General features: G+C 34.1%; 3 protein-coding genes and 1 long non-coding RNA gene across 7 annotated transcripts in view; 3 read left to right on the top strand and 1 right to left on the bottom strand.

The window, feature by feature from the left end:
* Window positions 1-2,795, top strand: part of LOC145724330 (uncharacterized) — a 111,200-nt gene extending 108,405 nt beyond the window's left edge. Inside the window, exon 2 of the long non-coding RNA XR_014176983.1 lies at window positions 2,539-2,795. This is a non-coding gene — a long non-coding RNA (uncharacterized LOC145724330). The remainder of the gene's footprint in view (window positions 1-2,538) is intronic.
* Window positions 1-24,072, bottom strand: part of poe (E3 ubiquitin-protein ligase-like protein poe) — a 121,917-nt gene that overhangs the window by 24,859 nt on the left and 72,986 nt on the right. The window contains exons 62-74 of one of the 2 annotated variants that reach the window (XM_081972490.1): window positions 22,111-22,255; window positions 21,935-22,062; window positions 18,596-18,688; window positions 18,377-18,514; window positions 18,150-18,321; window positions 17,655-18,002; window positions 12,199-12,584; window positions 11,929-12,109; window positions 3,462-3,572; window positions 3,212-3,403; window positions 2,917-3,160; window positions 2,671-2,854; window positions 903-1,036 (exon numbers count right to left, since the gene is read on the bottom strand). In XM_081972490.1, coding sequence (XP_081828616.1) covers window positions 903-1,036; window positions 2,671-2,854; window positions 2,917-3,160; window positions 3,212-3,403; window positions 3,462-3,572; window positions 11,929-12,109; window positions 12,199-12,584; window positions 17,655-18,002; window positions 18,150-18,321; window positions 18,377-18,514; window positions 18,596-18,688; window positions 21,935-22,062; window positions 22,111-22,255 — 2,456 coding nt within the window. Of the gene's footprint in view, window positions 1-902; window positions 1,037-2,670; window positions 2,855-2,916; window positions 3,161-3,211; window positions 3,404-3,461; window positions 3,573-11,928; window positions 12,110-12,198; window positions 12,585-17,654; window positions 18,003-18,149; window positions 18,322-18,376; window positions 18,515-18,595; window positions 18,689-21,934; window positions 22,256-24,072 lie in introns of both variants that reach the window. The other variant, XM_081972489.1, reaches the window with a different exon arrangement.
* On the top strand, window positions 6,424-7,427 carry LOC145724326 (uncharacterized). Of its 2 annotated transcripts, none has more exons than XM_081972503.1 (3): window positions 6,424-6,767; window positions 6,824-6,968; window positions 7,034-7,427. In XM_081972503.1, exons 1-3 carry the CDS (start codon window positions 6,629-6,631, stop codon window positions 7,347-7,349), a joined length of 600 nt encoding a protein of 199 aa, XP_081828629.1. In that variant the 5' UTR covers window positions 6,424-6,628; the 3' UTR covers window positions 7,350-7,427. The 2 variants fall into 2 exon arrangements, with proteins under 2 accessions (XP_081828629.1, XP_081828628.1); XM_081972502.1 differs by having other exon boundaries at window positions 6,426-6,767; window positions 7,031-7,427.
* LOC145724327 (uncharacterized) lies at window positions 8,766-9,807 on the top strand. Of its 2 annotated transcripts, none has more exons than XM_081972505.1 (3): window positions 8,766-9,195; window positions 9,252-9,396; window positions 9,453-9,807. In XM_081972505.1, exons 1-3 carry the CDS (start codon window positions 9,057-9,059, stop codon window positions 9,727-9,729), a joined length of 561 nt encoding a protein of 186 aa, XP_081828631.1. In that variant the 5' UTR covers window positions 8,766-9,056; the 3' UTR covers window positions 9,730-9,807. The 2 variants fall into 2 exon arrangements, with proteins under 2 accessions (XP_081828631.1, XP_081828630.1); XM_081972504.1 differs by having other exon boundaries at window positions 8,779-9,195; window positions 9,450-9,807.

Consider the following 24,072-nt stretch of genomic DNA (forward strand, 5'->3'; position numbering starts at 1 on the left):
TCCTGAAGGCCTCTGACAATTCAAAATAAGTCTGGGAAGGTTTAACACACTTGTAGAGGCCTCTGGCACTCTGAAACGTTCCTCAATAGCATTTAGAAATTTATAAAACTTTTAAAATGGTCATAGAGGCCTCTGGCAATTCAAAACAGTTCTAAAGTCTTCTGACAACTTAAAGCAACTCTAGGAACGTTTAGGACACTTGTAGAATCTTCTGGCCATTTTTAGAAGGTTGTCAGAAAGTCTTTGGCACTCTCAAAATTGCCGTAAAGGTTTTGTGGTAATTTTAATCAATTCTCGGAAAGTTTAATAGCATTTCTGATTGGTAAGTTTAGTGCAAAATTAATGTAAATGTAACACTTCACTTTTTCCTGGGTTTGTTCCTTATTTTGTTTTCACTATACTTGAACACAGAACTACTCTATTTAGGACAACTCGCGCTGTTTGTTTCAAAATCGGTTAAACAAACTCAAAATAATCTGACATTAATTGAACCATCAAACTGACAATTGAATCGATCTTCGTCTAATGAAATAAGATACCGCAACAGTCAGAAGTCACTGAACCGAGTATACCAAACGTCTTGATGTATATTCGTAATTGCATTTAGCTAATGCTCAAACATTTATCTTTTTATTAAAATTTTATTGTTGTAATTAGGATTTTGTTTGATTTTTCATACAAAACAAGACATTCATTTAGTCAGATTTCTGATCAAAAATGTTTCAGAACTCCACATTTACAGGTACGGAAGTAATACACAATTATTTAGGGAAAATCAAAAGACACAATCGTTTCTGACAAAGACAGAGAAAAACTCCATATCATGTATCGGTCTGACAAAAGCAGTCAGTGTCTTGATTTCACAAAAAAACAAAAGATACAATTATTGTTATAAAACTCACCTAGAATCCGTAGCTCCTTTCATGCACAACTGAAGAACTCTCAGGAAAGCTTCGATAGCTCCTAATTCGGGCTCTATAAGGACTTCCTGGCATTTGTTTACTTTGACGCTTAATCTGAATAGTTTCAAAAGAACCTGAAATACCCCCAGAATGTTTAATTGATTAAGCCACCTGACAGTATAGTAGAATACTGTTCTCGCGGTCTGAGTTTACCCGTGCGTCATTCCCCTGTGATTTAGAAGTAGACATGCATTATTGACTTCATCCTTGTCTATTGTTCACTTTCAGAAAGGGTAAATATCTAAGTGAATGTCTTCCAAAAAAAAAACATTTACTGAGTAGCGCTTCTATTTCAGTCATTGTCAGTTTGAAAACCATCGAAATTTATTTGATTTGTTTACTATTAATTCTTTTCCGTTTCTTTGTGTGGTTAATCATTTATAAAGTTTTCTATTTACCACACCACCACAGTTCTTTTAAGAGCTATTGTTTCTACGCTTTTAACATTCTGTAAGTACTTTCATAATATTATTATTAATATTTTTATTTTTTTTATGTTGGCTGTCACGACCTAACCAAAATTGGCACAATTACTAAGCTGTTTTGAAAAAAAAGTGGGAGTGTCTATTATGGTTTTTATTTAGCCATTTGGTTTTTCGTAAATTCGGAATTACTTACTATTACAGTATTTTTTTAGAAAATGCCTTGAAAAATTCTCCACAAACAATCCCAGCAGTTAATTCTTAACCTTTGTGAATATTTTGAATTGGAAAAAACCAATGGAGGACCTTTAGAAGCTTTATCATCCGTTCAGGAAGAAAATTAGAAATTTTAAGACCTTACATATTCTTATTGATGTATTTTTTTTTTGATACTAGAAGGTTGTCCGAAATTTCCCGAAAAACTGTTTATTCGATTCAGAAAAAGCAAGCAAGTAATCTTATGATTTCCTCACCTAGAAAACGTAAATCGAGACGTTATCGACGGGCCAAGACCACTGATTTATCTGAAAGCGTTAAAATGGATGTTCGAAATACATTATATGATATGTACAACGATAGCATATGTTAATAATAGTAAAATATATCTACTTTTGTAAGAAACATCTATTAACATTTCATTGTTTCCAGAGAATGAGATTTTTGGGTTGCATTATAGATTTTTCATAAAAATTTTTTCAAACATATTAATAATAGTCATAGAAAAAATAAAATAAGCGTCTAAAATGTTTTCCAGCGGGTTTAAAATAAAATAAGTGGATTGCAACCTGAAAATGAGATATGAGATACTACAGCATCACTTAGAATGTCTTATTAAATTTTTAATTTGTTGTATTTATTTTAGAGAAACATGTAACCATCCAGAACCTAAATCAAGAGCTTAAAGTTAAAGAAATACTACTTATTGGTGATAAATCTCTGCGAATTTTGGTAAATAAATTAGGTTTCAAATTTAGACGGAATTCTATGATCCAAATGGAGCTTCTCATAAATAAAAAATGTTATTTCGGTTAAGATATTTTTGATTTGCTTTGATATAAGGTTGTTTTAGTACAAATTTGCAGCCAAAGACCTCTACTTTCTGACTGACAATACACGCAAAATTTTAAACGTGACGAAGCTTTAGACAAGCACAGGTTTGTTGACGAAAACTTGATTTGATTCATATGATTATAAATGACGTAGCCTTCGTGACGCACGGGTAAACTCACTCCGCGAGAACAGTAGACAGTATAGCATTTTTAAATTTGCATTTCTGTAGGCATTACCTGTAGTAACGGTTTGCCGCGACGAGCATTTTGGATGGCACCCAAACGAGTAACCATAACTTTCAAACCGCCACATTCAGCCAACACGTTGGCCATTTTGTACACTTCCTCGTTATCAACGGTACTCTGACCTTTGTTGTCGAGAGTTTCGATAAATTCCTCCGTGGCATCCCCTAACAGGCCTCTGCAAATTCAAAACTGTAATGTAATACTCTCCAATGAACAAAACGTAGTGTAATAATCAACCTCATTCTGTAAACTACTCGCATGGCATCGTGGTCGCCACCTTCGGCAAGCCAAATTTTCTTGTAAACGTCCTTAACGGGCAGATCTAAACTCATTATCTTGTTGTTTACCAACAATTCCATTCCGTTATCGTCCTCCAATAAGGCGACTAACTCGCAGTCTTGACAGATTTTGTTCTTTACATCGCGCATTAAAGGCCCTAAACCGGCTTCGTTGCTTGAGTATGGATTGCCCAACATTCGTCCTTAAAACGAAATTTAGTTCCAACAAAAACGTTGAAAATAATGAACGGTACCTTGTAAGAAATCTTCTTGTTGTGGATCTTTCTCTAACGTAAGGAAAAATTCACCGATATCATTTTCTTCGGGGTAAATTATCGAACATAGTCTCTCAAATATGAATACGGGAGTTAAAATGTCCTGCAAACTGTATCGCTCGACAGTTTTAATGCAAATAGACATGAAAGCTTTGGTTTCTTCTTCAGTACCTGCGAGTTTTTAAGCTGTCAAAAAGAAAAAAAACAAACTTGCAGTGAACAAACTTACCGGTAGTCATTTCTTCTAAGAGTTCAAGTAGTTTCTCCTGCGTTTCATCGATTAATCTAGTTCGCTGTACAACCAGCCTTCTTAATGATAAATATCCATTGAGAACGGCACCTGAAAAATAAATAATGAAGATATTTAGATGGAAAAATGTCAGAGAAGAGAAGACCAAATATTGTAATACAAACTAATCAAGTTAAATGTCAATTATACAATTATTTATCTGAGGATATACAGGGTGGTCCAGTTTTAAGTGTCAATAATTCACCATTTGATAGCCAATCAAAAAATAAGTTGACGTTTCCTAAGGAAGACACAGTCCTCCAAATTTCAATTTAAAAAATCGTTTTATAGTTTAAAACTGAACATTCAAGACTTGTGAAAGTCCAAATTTGTACTGAATAGTCTAAAAACTAAAAACTTGCTTTTTACTACTAGGAATGGTCTTATGATTCGCTTTCTCAGACTACCATCCTGGTTGAGTGTCTGAAACTGGCATTCAAGAACTAAAAAAAAGTCCGGAAATCAAGACAAAGATTGTATTGTGCATGAAACTCATTTTTTACTACTAAAAATAATATAAAAGTTGACTTTTAATGCTAGAACTGACTTTACTAGGACTAAAGAGAGTCCAAAAGTATATTTTCAAGACTTTAATTGATGTACAACTCAATTTTCTGGACTGGACAACAAGTCTAGAAGTAAATTAAATTTTCGGACTATTTTATTTCTAAAAATTAGTTCTCAAGACTATTATTGTAGCATTTGGTACCAAATTTTTTTACTTTTATTACTGAAGAAACTTGACTTTTGGAAATAGTCTTAAACTCGATTTTTCAGTCTTAAAAAGCACTAAAAACAGTCTGAATTTCTTAGAGATGCTACAATTTATTGCACCTATGAGTGTAGAAGTCAATTTAATAGTGAAGAAGCTTGAAATAACATTTTCAAGACTATGGTCAGTGGACACACCGGCTTTTAGGCTTGATAAGTCAAAAAATTTGTAAAGATAGTCTTGAAACTCGATTTGAGGCACTGAAAACAGCCTTAAAACACTAAAAACAGTCTAGTTTACACCCAAATTTTTAGCACTGAGGTGTCTAGAAGTCGATTTAATAGTGACAAAGCTTAGAATGCCATTTTAAGTCTATGAAGAATGTAAAAATTGTTTTTTAAGTTTGCTATGTCAATAACTTGGTGAAGATAGTCTTGAAACTCGATTTTCCAAGCTGGAAGCAGTTTTGAAGCACTAAAAATAGTCCAAAATTCGAAGAAAATGAAAAACAAAGTAAAAAGCACGAAAAGTTCGTTTTCAAGACAATTTTCATGAATCTAATGTTAATGTCCTGCATCTAAGACTATTTTCAAGACTAAAATATTGAAATTTGTCTTAAAATTATGAAAACTTACTTCAAATGCAAATTTTAAGCTTCTGATGTCACTTTTCATTAATTCAGTCACATTTTGGGGTTCAAGTCAATTTTTAAGGTTTAAATGTATGAATTTGTAGTAACAAATTCTTGAAAAAGTACTTAGTTTTTATGTCTACAAGTCAATTTTCAGTATTAAAGTCTCTCGATTTGCATGAAAAGTCAATTTTCAAAACTAAAGTCTTTCAGTTTGTCTGGAAACTATGAAAACTGGGTACAATAATATTTTTTAAACTTCTTAAGTGAATTTTCCGTTTCCAAGACAATTTTTAAGTTGGGTTGGGTTAGTTTTGGGTCTTCATCAATCATCAATATTGCTCCAACGGTCTGACAGTTATGACAAAAAAAATGATTTTTTAAACAGAAATTTGAAGGACTGTATTTTCCTTAAGAAGCACATTTCAGGAAAATGACATAATGAATGTCAACTTATTTTTTAATTGGCTATGGATTGGTGAATTATTGACATTTAAAACTGGACCACCCTGTATACAGTAGTGTGCTCAAAGTAATTTTGGTTTGGAGTTGCCATGAGATGGAACCTCCAGAGATCTGTGTTAGGAAAAGAAATATAAAATCAATCGTCCATTCTGAACCCTCTGCTAGGAACAGAAGTTTCCTTGCTTTACTGTGGTGTAACCATACAGGGTGTACCTGAAATGACTGTACATCCAAAGTATAGTCTGTTCGGTGACTTCTTAGTGTTGCGTCACAATCACCAGCAAAAAAATGTATGACAAACGGCGATCAAATGTGATATTGATTGATTGTCAAAATTATTAAAGTTTTAGGTTATAAATTAAGACCATAAATTATATAAAATATGACCGACCAATCAAAGTTCATATACCAACAATAAAACAATTCTTGGAATGTTTAAAATACTTGTGGAGACCTCTGGCACTTTTTAGAAAGGTGTCAACAGCATTTAGAGGTTTTATGGAAGTTTTAAGAGAGTTGCAGAGAGCTCGAACTTTTCAGGAAGTTCTCAGTAGCATTTTTGAGGTCTTTGGCACATTCAAAACGGTCCTGAGGCCTCTGACAATTTAAAACAACTCTGGAAAAGTTTAAGACAGTTGTAGAGAGCTCTGGAACTTTTCAGGAAGTTCTCAGTAGTATTTAGAGGTCTTTGGCACATTCAAAACGGCCCTAGAGGCCTCTGACAATTTAAAACAACTCTGGGAAGGTTTAAAAGACTTGTAGAAACCTCTGGCACTTTTTAGAAGGTTCTCAATAGCATTTAGAGGTTTATGGAACTTCTAAAATGGTGCTAAGGGCCTCTGGGTTCAGCTGTCCCCCCTTGTAGAATGACAGCCAGCAGACTAGTGATCTAGTTAGTCTCTAGGTAGGCTTCCATGTCCTTAGTTTAGTAAGTAATTAATTGACATACTGTACAACTTGCATCCTCTGAAGATGGGTGTCTGAATACACCCGAAACATGTTAGGCAGATAACAACTTATTTAATAAATATTTTGTGGAGATCGACTCTGAGTTTTGTTTTCCCCTAACTCAAAAAGTTTTGGAAATATTGCTAAAGAATTGCTTAAAACTATTTTAACGCCCTCTAACGTTCAAATAAAATAAGCTCAGATTTGACATTTTAATACGTCAACGCCCACCCTTAGTTTTCCTGGGCACGCTTCTTTCATTTCGTTTTGAGCTGTGGTGGTGAGCGGTTGACGTTGAAAACGATATCGATTTTCGTGTGTTTTCACTGCTTTTATCGTGATTTTGTAATAATGAACGACGAACGTTTAATTTCCGTCGTATTTGAACATCCGCCAATCTACGACCGGAATCATTTCCTATTTGAAGATGAAGGATTCAAGAAATATTTGTGGGAATTAATAGCCTACTATGATATGGGCAATACGACAGGTAAAACGATTTTATGACCCATCTACTGGTATGTTCCTAATTTGGATGATTTTTAGCGGAAGAGTGCGAAAATCGATTTCAGATGTTAAGGGAGAAATATGCTTCAGGGATTCTTATTCTATGCAAAAACGCATTCAGCGAGGCAACGTGGTCCCAGATTCAAATCATGTTCTCTGTTGATAGCCACGTTTTAGAAAGAGAGTAAGATTTTTTGATATAATTTTTAACAGCTTATTAATAGTTTTTTTTTTTTTTTTTTGAAGGAGAAGAAGACCCACGATACACAGTTGCTATGAACCTACGATGGACCGTTACTACTACGCACCCATGACAGACAGAAGAATGACAGACAGTTGGTATGCACCCATGACAGACAGAAGAATGACAGACAGTTGGTACGCACCCAGGACAGACAGAAGAATGACAGACAGTTGGTACGCACCCAGAACACACAGAAGAATGACAGACAGTTGGTACGCACCCAGGACAGACAGTTCCTACGAACCCATGACAGACAGATCCTACGGACCCATGATACACAGTTGCTACGAACTGCCTTCATCGTCTGGAGCTATCTACTAAATCCGAAGTCAGGAGAGAAAGTTCAGATATAAATTTGTACATATTTTTAAAATATATGCTGGTTAGGCATAGTTGCCATATTTTTTGTGTTTTAAAACAAAAAACTGTCCACTCTCCACTAATAACAAGGCTACTAGATAATATGTTTTGAAAATACCCACATGTACAAGGTTATTCACTGGGAACCAACGCCCTTTTTTGAGCTTTCCTGTATGTAATTAAAAAACAATCCATAAATTATTACCAAAATATTCCTAACCTTAAAATAAAAGATAGATCACCCAGCATATTTAAATATTTACGGAATGCGCTCAAAATTCTGCAAATATGTATGATCATAAAAATGTTTGTATAAAAGTGGAGAAAATGCCAAAGCTACTCAATAGCTTGGTTTGGGTTATTGATTCTGAACTGTTTCGAATATGGGTTTGGACCATTTGCACGACAATTTGTATATAGTCCTGTAAATCAGTAGACAGCAATTTAGCATTACTCCCATCCATGCAGATGGCCCAAATCAGTTTGAGAACAGTTCCTGAACGATTTAGAATCATGAACCCGAACAAAGCTAATATAACATTTTCCTCCTTTATTTTTCAAGGTGAACCGCGTTGTACGAAAAAATTATATTTTGACAAATGACATTCCACGTCACACTGACTTCAATTTGACAGTTATGGGACAGTAAAAAGACTTTCAGACAACCGGAAGACAATGAGAACCGTCCTGGTTTTATTTGGCAATTCTAAATCATCAGAAAGTCTTATGGCTTCAATATCACAGCTTTCAAACAGCAATTTTGAGAATCGACAAACAATAAGAACCGTTCTGATGTTTTCTGAATACAATAAGACAGCTTGGAGACTGTAAATAAGTTTTCTAACAACAATCTGGACAACCGGAAAGCAATAAAAATTATTTTAGTTTTTTTGACAATTCTAAAACTTTTTAATGTCTTCTGACTTCAATTTAACAGTTTCGAGACATTTATAAGGCCACCAAGCAACAGTATCGACAACCGGAAGACAATCTGACAATTTAGAGACCCTAGCAAGGATTCTAGCATTTGTTTGGATAGTTTAAATGAGAAAGTGTTAATTTGACAGTTTAGTCAAATAATTTTGATGACCCAAAATCTTTAGGCAACATTTTTGACTATTCAAAGACAGCTAAACACATTCTGGTTTTAATTTAACCATCTAAAGACAGTAAAAATGGTTCCAGTATTGGTTTTGACAGTCTAAAGGTTAGATGAAGCTTCTGGCAACAATTTTGACAATTCAATGATATCAGGAAGCATTTTGGCATCAATTTGACACTTTAGAGACAGTAAATGATATTTGTGCTTTTGTTTTGACAATCCACAGACTTGATTTGAATATTTACAGTCAAGGAGTAGCTCTCCAGTTGTCTCTGTACACCATGTCAAGAGGGTATCTGAATACACCCGAAACATGTTAGGCAGATAACAACTTATTTAATAAATATTTTGTGGAGTCGACTCTGAGGTTTGTTCACTATTTTAACGCCCTCTAACGTTCAAATAAAATAAGCTCAGATTTGACATTTTAATACGTCAACGCCCACCCTTAGTTTTCCTGGGCACGCTTCTTTCATTTCGTTTTGAGCTGTGGTGGTGAGCGGTTGACGTTGAAAACGATATCGATTTTCGTGTGTTTTCACTGCTTTTATCGTGATTTTGTAATAATGAACGACGAACGTTTAATTTCCGTCGTATTTGAACATCCGCCAATCTACGACCGGAATCATTTCCTATTTGAAGATGAAGGATTCAAGAAATATTTGTGGGAATTAATAGCCTACTATGATATGGGCAATACGACAGGTAAAACGATTTTATGACCCATCTACTGGTATGTTCCTAATTTGGATGATTTTTAGCGGAAGAGTGCGAAAATCGATTTCAGATGTTAAGGGAGAAATATGCTTCAGGGATTCTTATTCTATGCAAAAACGCATTCAGCGAGGCAACGTGGTCCCAGATTCAAATCATGTTCTCTGTTGATAGCCACGTTTTAGAAAGAGAGTAAGATTTTTTGATATAATTTTTAACAGCTTATTAATAGTTTTTTTTTGAAGAAGAAGGAGACCCATGATACACAGTTGCTATGAACCTACGATGGACCGTTACTACTACGCACCCATGACAGACAGAAGAATGACAGACAGTTGGTACGCACCCAGGACAGACAGAAGAATGACAGACAGTTGGTACGCACCCAGGACAGACAGAAGAATGACAGACAGTTGGTACGCACCCAGGACAGACAGTTCCTACGAACCCATGACAGACAGATCCTACGGACCCATGATACACAGTTGCTACGAACTGCCTTCATCGTCTGGAGCTATCTACTAAATCCGAAGTCAGGAGAGAAAGTTCAGATATAAATTTGTACATATTTTTAAAATATATGCTGGTTAGGCATAGTTGCCATATTTTTTGTGTTTTAAAACAAAAAACTGTCCACTCTCCACTAATAACAAGGCTACTAGGTAATATATTTTGAAAATACCCACATGTACAAGGTTATTCACTGGGAACCAACGCCCTTTTTTGAGCTTTCCTGTATGTAATTAAAAAACAATCCATAAATTATTACCAAAATATTCCTAACCTTTAAATAAAAGATAGATCACCCAGCATATTTAAATATTTACCATCAAATAAATAATTACCATTTTACCATCTAAAGACAGTAAAAATGGTTTTGGCAGTCTAAAGGTTAGATGAAGCTTCTGGCAACAATTTTGACAATTTGATGATATCAGGAAGCATTTTGGCATCAATTTGACACTTTTGAGATGGTAAATGTTTACTTTGTGCTTTTGCTTTGACAATCCACAGAATTGATTTGAATATTTAAAGACAAGGAGTAGCTCTCCAGCTGTCTCTGGACACCATGTCTGGTTATATCGGTCAAGAGGGTTGAATTCAATTTATGTAGACAGATAATCTGGGAGTACCTGACTTGAGGAAGCTTTTCGAATTGAGAAAAAACAAGAAGGTTTTACACTAAGAAAAGCCAAAATGAGTTATTGCTTCTTAAATTAGCATTAAATTCAACCATCACCTACTTTTATTGGACTTTTGTAAACTCTGATATATGATAATTCTGGCTGGGTGGGCACAGAAATGATAGTGGTTTCTTTGTTTTGGCCACCCTGTATGAAATTTTCAAGTTATTTTTTTGAGTTACGTCACTAGAAAGAGCAGTTTAAGATGGTTCGTTTGAGTGGTTTAACCTTCTCGTACTCCCGAAAATAACCACTATACAGGGTGTTCAAGTTTCAGACTAGTTTTTTTAGTTAAAAGTGCACCAAACCAGATTTTGGCAAATATCTCCAAAACGGCGAGAGTAACAAAAAATAGCTTGAGATAAAAAGTTTCTAAATGAACCACTTAACCGACCTACGTAACGCTAAAACCTCGCTGCGGTTGGCTGTATACTGGGTGGGCACAGAAATGATAGTAGTTTCTTTGTTTTGGCCACCCTGTATGAAATTTTCAAGTTAAATTTTTTTGAGTTACGTCACTGGAAAGAGCAGTTGAAGACGGTTCTTTTGAGTGGTTTAACCTTCTCGTACTCCCAAAAATAAGCATTATACAGGGTGTTCAAATTTCAGATTATTTTTTTAATTAAAAGTGCACCAAAGGCAAAATCTCCAAATATCTCCAAAACTGTGAGAGTTACAAAAAATAGCTTAAGATAAAAAGTTTCGAAATGAACCACTTAACCGACCTACGTAACGTTAAAACCGCCATGCGGTTGGCTGTATACTGGGTGGGCACAGAAATGATAGTAGTTTCTTTGTTTTGGCCACCCTGTATAAAATTTTCAAGTTAAATTTTTTTTAGTTGCATCACTGGAAAGAGCAATTTAAGACGGTTCTTTTCAGTGGTTTATCCTTCTCGTACTCCCAAAAATAACCATTATAAAGGGTGTTCAAGTTTCAGACTAGTTTTTTGATTAAAAGTGCACCAAAGCAGTTTTTGGCAAATATCTCCAAAGTTACAAAAAAATGCATAAAATCAAAAAGTTTCTAAATGAGCCATTGAAAACACGCGGTTCGCAGTCACACAACATTTTAAAATAATCTCAGAAAAGCTATGTCAGGTATTAAAAGCTGTTTAGTTTTTGATTTGTTACTAAAAATTTGATTTTGTAATGACAAAAATGAGTAAAATGACCGAGTGTCATTCTACTTATACAAAACCACAATTATTTAACTAACAGTCAATCCAAACCTACCTAACTATTTTTGCCAGTTAGAGAGCACATGCGTAATGTTACTAAGTTGTTAAGAATTGCTTAGGTCATATTTAGGTCTTCAGGTGATCAGAAAACTTGTGGAGGTAATTCAGCATAAAATGCCAATAAAATCAATGACAGTAAGTCTGAGTTTTAGTAATATTCAGTTAAGTACAACTCCTCCTAGAGAAAACGCGTATAACTGTCATATTAGTCAACAAATACGATTAAACCTTTTGTAGCGATTATTTTATAATTTTTTGTTTTACTAGACTGTTATTGGTATAATTGAGCATGAAACTTACCGACCAATCTCGACTTGTACTGACGCCTAATAGCGGAATCCTCTAAAAATCCTGCTAGCAATTCCGTCAACTGATTTAGAGCATAACCTTGAGCCAAATCTGACGTAAGAGTGGTGGCTTCTAGCCGATGTAACTGTTCGATTTCTTGGGTCATCAATTTGGCCAAAACCAACGGCAATCCCTTCAAGTCAAAACATGTTTAATTACAAAATCGATTAAAATGCTGGACACATTTCATACTTATTAAGAAATACCGATTAGTAGAATTACCTTAATAGTTAAATATTGCTTCCAAGGTGACTCTTGTATGAGGTTCTGGAACAACTGCAAAAATTCCGCCGAAGCTTCTCCGGCGTCTGACAGCTGAGACAGGAAACACGTTAACAACGTAACGATCTCCTTTTTCCTCTCGTAGGACGAGCACATTATTTCCACTATGTTGCAGGCTACGATTCTGGCCTGGCGCGAGCTGGGATTAAACAGGACAGTTTCCAGCCAGGACGTTGCGGCGAGCGGTAACCGAGCGTTTTCGCGTAGATTTTTCACTCGCCTACGCCATTTTCTTGCGTATTTTTCAGATAAATATAACTGTCGGACCTCTTCTTTGTTGATGGTGGATGAAGACTGCGAACGGCGGAGTAAGCGAGTTTTCCAACCTACACCAAAAAATATTGAACCAATAGACAATACAAAATGTGTTTAAAAACTTGAAGTTTGGCTGCTAGTGTAATTACCAGAAATGTTTGGGTTCTTTAAGAAGATCAACATGTTAGGTATTAATTAGTTTAAAGCTTTTCCCAAACCAAACAAACAATTTATTAAAGTTAAAAATCAATATTCCTTCAAATACTGTAGGAAAACTGTGATTTTAGAAGATTAACGACAAAGTTGGCCAGTTTTGGCGTTACTGGAGGTTATCACCTGACACTAGAATACTTAGGGTACAAACATACTGGAGTAGTTCATCTCGCCGCGCTGCTTGCCGCGCTGCTCGCCGCACGGCGACTATGAAACAATACCATTGAAACGAATTAGGAAAAACATACTGGAGTAATGCACCTAGCCTTTCACCTCGCCGCGACTCCAAGAACAAAATGTTTTGTTTTTTAGCAGGCAGCTGCCTGGAACTCGCTCTGTGATTGGTCCGCTGAAGGTCACACACCACAGTGCGCGGATTTTTCCAGACTAGACCGAACTAGCGTCGAGTTCACGGCGATGTGAACAACTCCAGTATGTTTGGTAGCGGGAGCCTCGATGCACGGCGCATGCATGGCGAGATGAAACGGCGAGCAGCGCGGCGAGATGAACTGCTCCAGTATGTTTGTACCCTTAGATATCTATTTTTCTATCATCTATATACTTAGATGGCCACGTGACAGCTGTCAGAATAACTTTAATTAACAATACCAAAGTACACATACCAAATATTGCAAAAAACCGTTTTAAATTGGCATTTTAAAAAATTCTAGACAAAGGATCACAGATTTGATGTTGCTGCCGGTTGTCACGTGACACTAGAATACTATTTACTCAGATAGCCACGAGACAGCTGTCAAAATAACTTTAATTGTGTTAAAAACCTGTCTTGACTCAAATACTGCAAAAAAACGGTTTTAAATTGTCATTTTAACAAATTCTAGACGAAGGATCATAGATTTGACGTTGCTGCCGGTTGTCACGTGACACTAGAATACTATTTACTCAGATAACCACGAGACAGCTGTCAAAATAACTTTAATTGTGCTAAAAACCTGTCTTGACTCAAATAGTGCGAAAAACGGTTTTAAATTGGCATTTTAACAAATTCTGGTCAAAGGTTCACAGATTTGACGTTGCTGCCGGTGGTCACGTGACACTAGAATACTATTTACTCAGATAGCCACGAGACAGCTGTCAAAATAACTTTAATTGTGTTAAAAACCTGTCTTGACTCAAATAGTGCAAAAAACGGTTTTAAATTGTCATTTTAACAAATTCTAGACGAAGGATCATAGATTTGACGTTGCTGCCGGTTTTCACGTGACACTAGAATACTATTTACTCAGATAGCCACGAGACAGCTGTCAGAATAACTTTAATTTTGCTAAAAACCTGTCTTGACTCAAACACTGCAAAAAACGGTTTTAAATTGGCATTTTAACAAATTCTGGTCAAAGGTTCATAGATTTGACGTTGCTGCCGGTGGTCACGTGACAATAGAATACTATTTACTTAGATAGCCACGTGACAGCTGTCAGAATAACTTTAATTGTGTTAAAAACCTGTCTTGACTCAAATAGTGCAAAAAAACGGTTTTAAATTGGCATTTTAACAAATTTTGGTTCACAGATTAGACGTTGCTGCCGGTTGCCACGTGACACTAGAATACTATTTACTCAGACAGCTACGTGACAGCTGTCAGAATAACTTTAATTGTGCTAAAAACCTGTCTTGACTCAAATAGTGCAAAAAACGGTTTTAAATTGGCATTTTAACAAATTCTGGTCAAAGGTTCATAGATTTGACGTTGCTGCCGGTGGTCACGTGACAATAGAATACTATTTACTTAGATAGCCACGTGACAGCTGTCAGAATAACTTTAATTGTGTTAAAAACCTGTCTTGACTCAAATAGTGCAAAAAACGGTTTTAAATTGGCATTTTAACAAATTTTGGTTCACAGATTTGACGTTGCTGCCGGTTGCCACGTGACACTAGAATACTATTTACTTAGATAGTCACGTGACAGCTGTCAGAGTAACTTTAATTGTGCTAAAAACCTGTCTTAACTCAAATAGTGCAAAAAAACGGTTTTAAATTGGCATTTTAACAAATTCTAGACGAAGGATCATAGATTTGACGTTGCTGCCGGTGGCCACGTGACACTAAAATACTATTTACGTAGATAGCCACGAGACAGCTGTCAAAATAACATTAATTGTGTTAAAAACCTGTCTTGACTCAAATAGTGCAAAAAACGGTTTTAAATTGGCATTTTAAAAAATTCTGGATTAAGGATCATAGATTTGACGTTGCTGCCGGTTGCCACGTGACACTAGAATACTATTTACTTAGATAGCCACGTGACAGCTGTCAGAATAACTTTAATTGTGTTAAAAACCTGTCTTGACTCAAATAGTGCAAAAAACGGTTTTAAATTGGCATTTTAACAAATTTTGGTTCACAGATTTGACGTTGCTGCCGGTTGCCACGTGACACTAGAATACTATTTACTCAGACAGCTACGTGACAGCTATCAGAATAACTTTAATTGTGCTAAAAACCTGTCTTGACTCAAATAGTGCAAAAAACGGTTTTAAATTGTCATTTTAACAAATTCTAGACGAAGGATCACAGATTTGACGTTGCTGCCGGTGGTCACGTGACACTAGAATACTATTTACTCAGACAGCCACGAGACAGCTGTCAGAATAACTTTAATTGTGCTAAAAACCTGTCTTGACTCAAATACTGCAAAAAACGGTTTTAAATTGGCATTTTAAAAAATTCTAGATGAAGGATCATAGATTTGACGTTGCTGCCGGTTGCCACGTGACACTAGAATACCATTTACTTAGATAGCCACGAGACAGCTGTCAGAATAACTTTAATTGTGCTAAAAACCAGTCTTGACTCAAATACTGTAAAAGACGGTTTTAAATTGGCATTTTAACAAATTCTAGACGAAGGATCATAGATTTGACGTTGCTGCCGGTTGCCACGTGACACTAGAATACTATTTACTTAGATAGCCACGTGACAGCTGTCAGAATAACTTTAATTGTGTTAAAAACCTGTCTTGACTCAAATAGTGCAAAAAACGGTTTTAAATTGGCATTTTAACAAATTTTGGTCAAAGGTTCACAGATTTGACGTTGCTGCCGGTTGCCACGTGACACTAGAATACTATTTACTCAGACAGCCACGTGACAGCTGTCAGAATAACTTTAATTGTGCTAAAAACCTGTCTTGACTCAAATACTGCAAAAAACGGTTTTAAATTGGCATTTTAAAAAATTCTAGACGAAGGATCACAGATTTGACGTTGCTGCCGGTGGTCACGTGACACTAGAATACTATTTACTCAGACAGCTACGTGACAGCTGTCAGAATAACTTTAATTGTGCTAAAAACCTGTCTTGACTCAAATAGTGCAAAAAACGGTTTTAAATTGTCATTTTAACAAATTCTAGACGAAGGATCACAGATTTGACGTTGCTGCCGGTGATCACGTGACACTAGAATACTATTTACTCAGATAGCCACGAGACAGCTGTCAAAATAACTTGAATTGTGCTAAAAACCTGTCTTGATTCAAATACTGCAAAAAAAACGGTTTTAAATTGGCATTTCAACAAATTCTGGTGAAAGGGTCACAGACTTGACGTTGCTGCCGGTTGTCACGTGACACTAGAATACTATTTACTTAGATAGCCACGAGACAGCTGTCAAAATAACTTGAATTGTGCTAAAAACCTGTCTTGATTCAAATACTGCAAAAAAAACGGTTTTAAATTGGCATTTCAACAAATTCTGGTGAAAGGGTCACAGACTTGACGTTGCTGCCGGTTGTCACGTGACACTAGAATACTATTTACTTAGATAGCCACGAGACAGCTGTCAAAATAACTTTAATTGTGTTAAAAACCTGTCGACTCAAATACTGCAAAAAACAGTTCTAAATTGTCATTTTAACAAATTCTGGACAAAGGTTGACACATTTGACGTTACTCACGGTTGTAGCATGACATTAGAACAATGTTTATTGAGACGCTCACGTGACAACTGTCATGGAGCTGCAAAACCAATCACCGGTTTCAAAGACTGCAAAAAAACTATTCTGAACCGAAATTTTCACTGATTCTGAACAATGTTTGTCAGTTTTGGCATTAGTGACAGTTGATCGCCAAATAAAGCTAGTTAGCAGCCCAAAAATTACTGACATTTCGAGATATTTGCAGTTAAAGTATACATTCATAAGAAAAAATTTCAAAAAGTTTCGGTTGAAATAGCTGCCCATTTGGCTGTCTACTGCTATGTAATTGCTGTCATGCGCCATACGATAAATAAATAAATAACAGTCGCAGAAATACCAAAAAATGCAGAGATCCAAAATTTTCAAAATTCTCATGCGATGCGAAGTCGAACATCTAGAAAACGGTTAGAGTAACGGTCAAGAGACCATACATGTTCATAATGCAGCTGCTTAATTCGAGACCTGAAATAAACTCTCTAAGTTTTTTATTCAGAAGATTGTATTACTTCAACTTAGCACCAAAAATCAAAAATGTTCACTTTATAAAAAATTAATTTTTTCGTATTTTTTGGCTTGGAAAGCACTATTTTAGGGATTAATCGTTATTCCCCCTGCCTTTTGAATTGAATACTGAATCTAGAAAAACCTATTTTTTCAACAAAACATATTTTGCCTCCAAATTGTAAGAAGAAGTTTTCTTTTCTAAAGTTTGTGTTAAATTGTTTATTTTTTAAATATTATTACCAATATTTATGATTCGAAATGTAATTTAGCTAATTAAATAACATTTATCTTTCTGGTTTAATTGATGTAGCAGAGTATAATAAGTTTTACGTCAGTAGTTTAGAAAAAATTAGCTAAAAATGTATAAATTATATTTAATTAATTATGAATTTCATCATCACACTACCTTAAATTTTGAAAACTGGTTTTTTACCATTCAATCAGTTTGAAATTTCTCAACAATCAATTATTATCAAATAAATACTTACCAGTAAAGGAATGATCCATGGTTTTGGTCAAAAACTTGCGAACTTCAACCGGGGCTTGCAAAGCTTTCAACTTTGGCGCGACAGCAGTTTTGACCGCATTCGATTTGTCTTTTGACTTTTTACTGTTTCCGGCAGTAGCCGCTGCTGTCGACGGTTCCGACATTTTCATAAGGCTTTGCAAGATCTTCAAGCATGGCAAAATGACGCTTTCCATCACCGTTGGACTTTTAGCGTCTTCGCACGCTTTGAGGAACAGTGACATCATGCAACTCAGCTTCAATTCCCAACAATCGTCTTCCTTTTGAACCATCGCGGCGAGAAGAGCCATCTCGTGACGTATACTTGGACCTAAACAGAGTATTAAATAGAACAAATTTATAGATAGAAGAGTTATAATAAATTATGTTTTTGTGTCTAATAAGTTCCATCAAATTCTGAAAAACACATTGGAATAATCAAATAACTACGTAGAAATATTATAAAACAAGTGAATACCTAGTTCGGTGCTGTTTAAACATCCATTCAGACTGTTGGTAATTCGGGACATTAATATATTGCAAAGATCTTCAGTCGCCTGAGGATTGTCTTTGGTCAGAGTGCAAAGTAGTAGTCTGACCACTTCTTGGTTGTTTACGTTGCCTTTTCTTAAGTTACTCCACACTAATTCCTAAACAAAAACCAACAAACTATTTTGTTTTACTGTCGGTTATTTGCAATTTTACCTGCACAAGTCCGTACGAGCAAAGCGTCTGTCTGCTAGTCTTATTCAGGGCTAAAGCGCGAAGCAGAGTCAGGCAATGCTCGGTGGCGGCGGTTGCGCATCCGTAACATTTGTTTGAAACGCACGGAACAGAGTTAACCTAAAAATTTATTTAGCAATTTTTGTCCAAAAAACCGTCAGTTTTAATATTTTTTTTTTTAAGAAACCATGAAATACGCACCCGTAAATCATCAAACACTGAGGTGCTCTCAGGTAAATCCATGTCATGATGTTTTCGCTCGTAGCTCACAAGTTCTTTCCTTGATGCCAATACCTGAAAATGAAAATTAAAATATAACTGGAACCATGTAGTACAGAATGAAGATAAAATCGTATTCCGAGTAAAATATCTGAATTACACGTCCCGTTTGTTTTGATGTTGCTGCGGAGCGAGTAGAGGGAACGTGACGTAATTTGACAGTTGATTATATTACAGTATTATCAAATATCGTAATCGTGACGTCACGTTAACCCTTCCTGATCCAGTGCCGTACTGGAAAATGTTTAAAACAAATTAAAAAAGATCCTGTTATTTGTTAAAGTGGAATAACCACACAGAAAATGAAAGAAAACTCACTCAACTGACATGCAACACAATTTGACTAATAATGTGGGTATTTGGCCAGTTACGGAACTGAAACTTTCACTGAGGCTAGTAAATTGAACCTCAAAACCAGGGCAGTACTAGAAAATGTTTACAAAAATGCTGGTTTTCGTTAAACTGGAATGATCAAACAGAAAATGTCAGAAAACTCACTCACTTCATGGAGAGAAAGAACGAATTCGAAAAAATCTTTAAGTTGTGTGGGATTTATAAAAGTGTTACCTTTTTAGAATTTGTGCCCGCAATTTGTCTTAAAATGGTAAGTATGAATACTCGTTTTTCTAGATGCAAGCAAAATTTAAGATAGTGTATTTTTCCATAAAATGTAGATTTGCTACAAAACTAGTGCCAATAATTGAGAACGGACAAACTTGTTTCTGTGGAACTTATTATACGTTAAAAACAATCCCAATAATTTTTTATAGATTCTCAGAGAACATAAAATTTCTGAAAAATGTATATCTATTATATAAATCATCCGGTATTCGCTCAATTTTGGGCACTGACAAACCGAAATAAGTTTTTGATGAGTGTATTTGATACTACAAACCAGAAATTTTTATTTTATTCTGGATTCAAAATATTTACCCGCAAATTTACGGTTTTTTAAACATTAGCTATGTTTCAATTTTTAGTCAAGTTTAGAGCTTTTAAGTGAACTTTTCAGGTGAAAATTGACATAAAATGGTAAATTTTCTTATTAAAAAGTAAAACATAAAGTTGACACTATTAAAATTGACTTATTAGATCAATTTCAAGGTTTCCTAATCAAATAAGGAGTTCTTAAGTAAACTTTCTAGTTGAAAATGAGAAAACTAAAAGAAAAATATGAAAATTGACTTACAATAGTTAATTTTCTTATCAGATAAGTAGAAAATAAAGTTCAAACTATGAAAATTCAATTATTAGAAACAATTCAAGGTTTCCTAACCAAATATGGAGCTCTAAACTGAACTTACTAGTTGAAAATGAGGAAACTAAAACAAAAATACGAAAATTGACTTAAAATTGTGAATTTTCTTATCAGAATAGTAGAAAACAAAGCTAAAACTATGAAAATTGACTTATTAGAAACATTTCAAGGTTTCCTAATGAAATAAAGAGCTCTTAAGTTAACTTTATAGTTGAAAATAAGGAAACTAAACCAAAAGTATGAAAATGTACTTAAAATAATTAATTTTCTTATCAGAATAGTAGAAAATAAAGCTAAAACTATGAAAATGTACTTATTAGAAACATTTCAAGGATTCCTAATAAAATAAGGAGCTCTTAAGTTAACTTTATAGTCGAAAATAAGGAAACTAAAGCAAAAGGATGAAAATTGACTTAAAATAAGTAATTTTCTTATCAGAATAGTAGAAAATAAAGCTAAAACTATGAAAATTCACTTATTAGAAACATTTCAAGGTTTTCTAATGAAATAAGGAGCTCTTAAGTTAACTTTATAGTTGAAAATGAGGAAACTAAGGCAAAAATATGAAAATTAACCTAAAATGTAAATTTTCTTATTAGAATAGTTGAAACTATGAAAATTTACTTATTAGAAACATTTCAAGGTTTCCTAATCAAATATGGAGCTCTTAAGTGAACTTTCTAGTTGAAAATGAGGAAACTGGAACAACAATATGAAAATTGACTTCAAATAGTGAATTTTCTTATCAGAATAGTTGAAACTATGAAAAATGACTTATTAGAAACATTTCAAGGTTTCCTAATCAAATAAGGAGCTCTTAAGTGAACTTTCTAGTTAAAAATTAGGAAACTAAAGCAAAAATATGAAAATTGACTTAAAATAGTGAATTTTCTCATCAGAATAGTAGAAAATAAAGTTGAAACTATGAAAATTGACTTAAAATAATAAATTTTCTTATCAGAATAGTAGAAAATAAAGCTAAAACTATGAAAATTGAATTATTAGAAACATTTCAATGTTTCCTAATGAAATAAGGAGCTCTTAAGTTAACTTTATAGTTGAAAATAAAGAAAACTAAGACAAAAATATGAAAATTAACTTATAATGGTAAATTTTCTTATTAGAATAGTTGAAACTATGAAAAATGACTTATTAGAAATATTTCAAGGTTTCCTAATCAAATATGGTGCTCTTAAGTGAACTTTCTAGTTAAAAATTAGGAAACTAAAGCAAAAATATGAAAATTGACTTAAAATAGTGAATTTTCTCATCAGAATAGTAGAAAATAAAGTTGAAACTATGAAAATTGACTTATTAGAAACATTTCAAGGTTTCCTATTCAAATAAAGAGCTCTTAAGTGAACTTTCTAGTTGAAAATGAGGAAACTAAAGCAAAAATACGAAAATTGACTTAAAATAGTGAATTTTCTTATCAGAATAGTAGAAAATAAAGTTGAAACTATGAAAATTAACTTATTAGATCAATTTCAAGGGTTCCTAATCAAATAAGGAGCTCTAAAGTGAACTTACTAGTTGAAAATCAGTAAAAATAACTAAAATAAAAATATGAACTATTCTCTGGTCTATTTCAATTGGCCAGCAGTTTAGTTCTGGGTTTAAAGAAGGTAATGTGACAGCTGACCAGTCAGAAAGTAAAAAGTCAGTCAGTCAGTCAATCGGTTTTAATTTTCTAACGAAAAAAGTAATAATATCTAAAGTTTATAAAGTGTTCTAAGTGTAATAAAAAAATATTTTCTTCGTTTTTTGTTAGTGATTGTTAAGTATTTGGATAATTGTGGAATAACACAAATGTTTCCTTCCTTTCCTTTAAATAGTAATAATAGCATTTTTGAAATATAATTTATATTAGCAAACAAGACCTGAACGTGTTTTTTGATGTCTTGCTAAAAAACCCGAAAAACACTGTATAATGTAAGTCTGAGATAATAAACAAACTACTAAAAATTAATTCTAAAAAAATTAAAAAAAGGTATTTAACTTACTTTTTGAATAATTTTGCTGAGTTCCTCAAAACTGGTCTTGCATTCTGTACAGTATTGCTGCGCCAACATCTGTATGGTTTTATTCACTTTGACTTGCGATAACTGGACCGCACTGACCGCGCTCTGCCCTGTGTTATTGTTATTATTAGACGACGTAGTTGCAGCTGGTTCGTCACCTTTCTTATCCGATCTGTGCTCAGTTACTCTCAACACCAACGATTCCAGCGTCGGTTTGTTAGCGATCAATTGTTTGTAGATGCGATCGGCCTTTTCAAGATATGTATTGATGCTCGATATTGTTTTCTTGCGATCCTCGTCATTCTGAAAACAAAAATTAATTTTTATTTTATCACTGTTTGAACCAGACAGACTATTTCTTTGAAGATGAGAATTACATTATAAACTGTTTAATAATTTAAATTAGGCTAACCACTGTTGATGTGTGGTTTGTTTCAAGCAAATTTTAGGCATGGAAACAATGATTTCAACCAAGTTAAGTAGATTATGGTAAAATATCAAATAAGACGTCAATGTTTAACTCCAGATTGGACTGAGCCAAGAGTCAACTACAAGTTCCAGTGTGTAGATTTAGACAGAATAATAAACTCTTTCAGTATTAAACAATTGAAATAGGCGTCAATCAGAGCTGTCGGTAGTTTAATTACTTTAATTGGAAAATGTAGTTCAATTAATTTTAAGTAATTGAACTACTGTAATTAGATTACTTTTCAAAAACAATAATTGTAATTGATTTTTCGATTACTCAGCAAAAGTAGTTGTAATTGGTAATTGATTTTACGATTTGTTCTGTAATTGAACCACTTTGAAAGTAGTTGAATTACTTTCAGAGTAATTGAATTACTTTCAGAGTAGTTGAATTACAAATAATGTTAAAGTAATGGAACTACTTGTTTTTGAGGTTAGATACGATTGTTGTGTTTTGCGCGGTCGAGAAGTAGCGGTTTACTGATCCGGGTTCAGAGCGGCGTTTTGGTTGGGTAAATGAAAAAATAGAAAAAGTTAGAAAGTTGCGATTTTTGCTGCCTGGTGGTAATACTACACATTTTGTTCTCTTCATTTTAACATTAAACAACGCTATAGGTTGCATTTAATTTTTTTGAGTTAGGCGGTAAAATAATATTTCTTTGTAAAAAGCGCCACCTGTGGACGAAAGAAAACAACTTTAAATAATTATTTATGGAGCATCTAATAGAAAAAAACATGTTCTTTTCAATGGTGCCAAACTTAATGTTCTACGACAAAGAGTTTCGAACTTATCGCAGTTTTTTTAAAGCAACTTTTGACTTACCCCCAACCCTTTAAGTCAAGAAATGGAGAAAAAAGGTTTTAATCAAAGTTGTTGCTAGTAAACGTAGCTTCCGTTTGCAAGTATTTTCAAAGTGCCATTGTATTTTGAGTGCCATTATATATGATGATAGTGGAGATATGCACTTTTTTAAAGTTAAAGTTGTTAGTACGCCCTCTTGAGGACATTTCCTGAAACTGAAAATATTTTCTAGCGATTCTTTTGGCCCCTTTTTATAACAAAATTTTTTTTTTCAAAGCCTTACAATTAACCGTTAAGTCAAAAAAAGCCGAGTGCCACTCTTATTTGGACACCCTATACATTTACTACTGCCAATAAATAAATTACTTTTTAGTAATTCAATTACATTTGAGTAGTTCGATTACACTTGAGTAATCTCAAGAGTAGTTCAACTACATTTTATCAGTAGTTGAATTAATACTGTAATTGTCTATTAATTCAACTACTTTACTGAAGTAATTGGTAGTTCAACTACATTTTAAAAACATTGACTAATTGTAATTCAACTACTTTCACGAATTTGAGAGTAGTTGGTAATTGTAATTTAATTACTTTTTTTGAGTAATTGCGACAGCTCTGGCGTCAATAAACTTCAATTTTTTCTAGTTAACCATAAGTTTAAATGAACTGCGTAAGAATTTTAATACTCTCAAAGCTGAAGTTACATTACCTAAAAAAGACCACTTTTACAGGTTTCAGTTAAACTACCAAGATAGTTTAAGAGTTTAACTGAACTTGTATATATTATACACAATAAATTAATGTTTAACAGAGTTAACTACAAGTTTTGTCTGTGTAAATTTAGCCTTAA

The sequence above is a fragment of the Ips typographus genome, linkage group LG2 (assembly GCF_016097725.1).
Source record: "Ips typographus isolate SLU linkage group LG2, UJ_Ityp_2.0, whole genome shotgun sequence".
In the NCBI taxonomy this organism is placed as follows: Eukaryota; Metazoa; Arthropoda; class Insecta; order Coleoptera; family Curculionidae; genus Ips; species Ips typographus.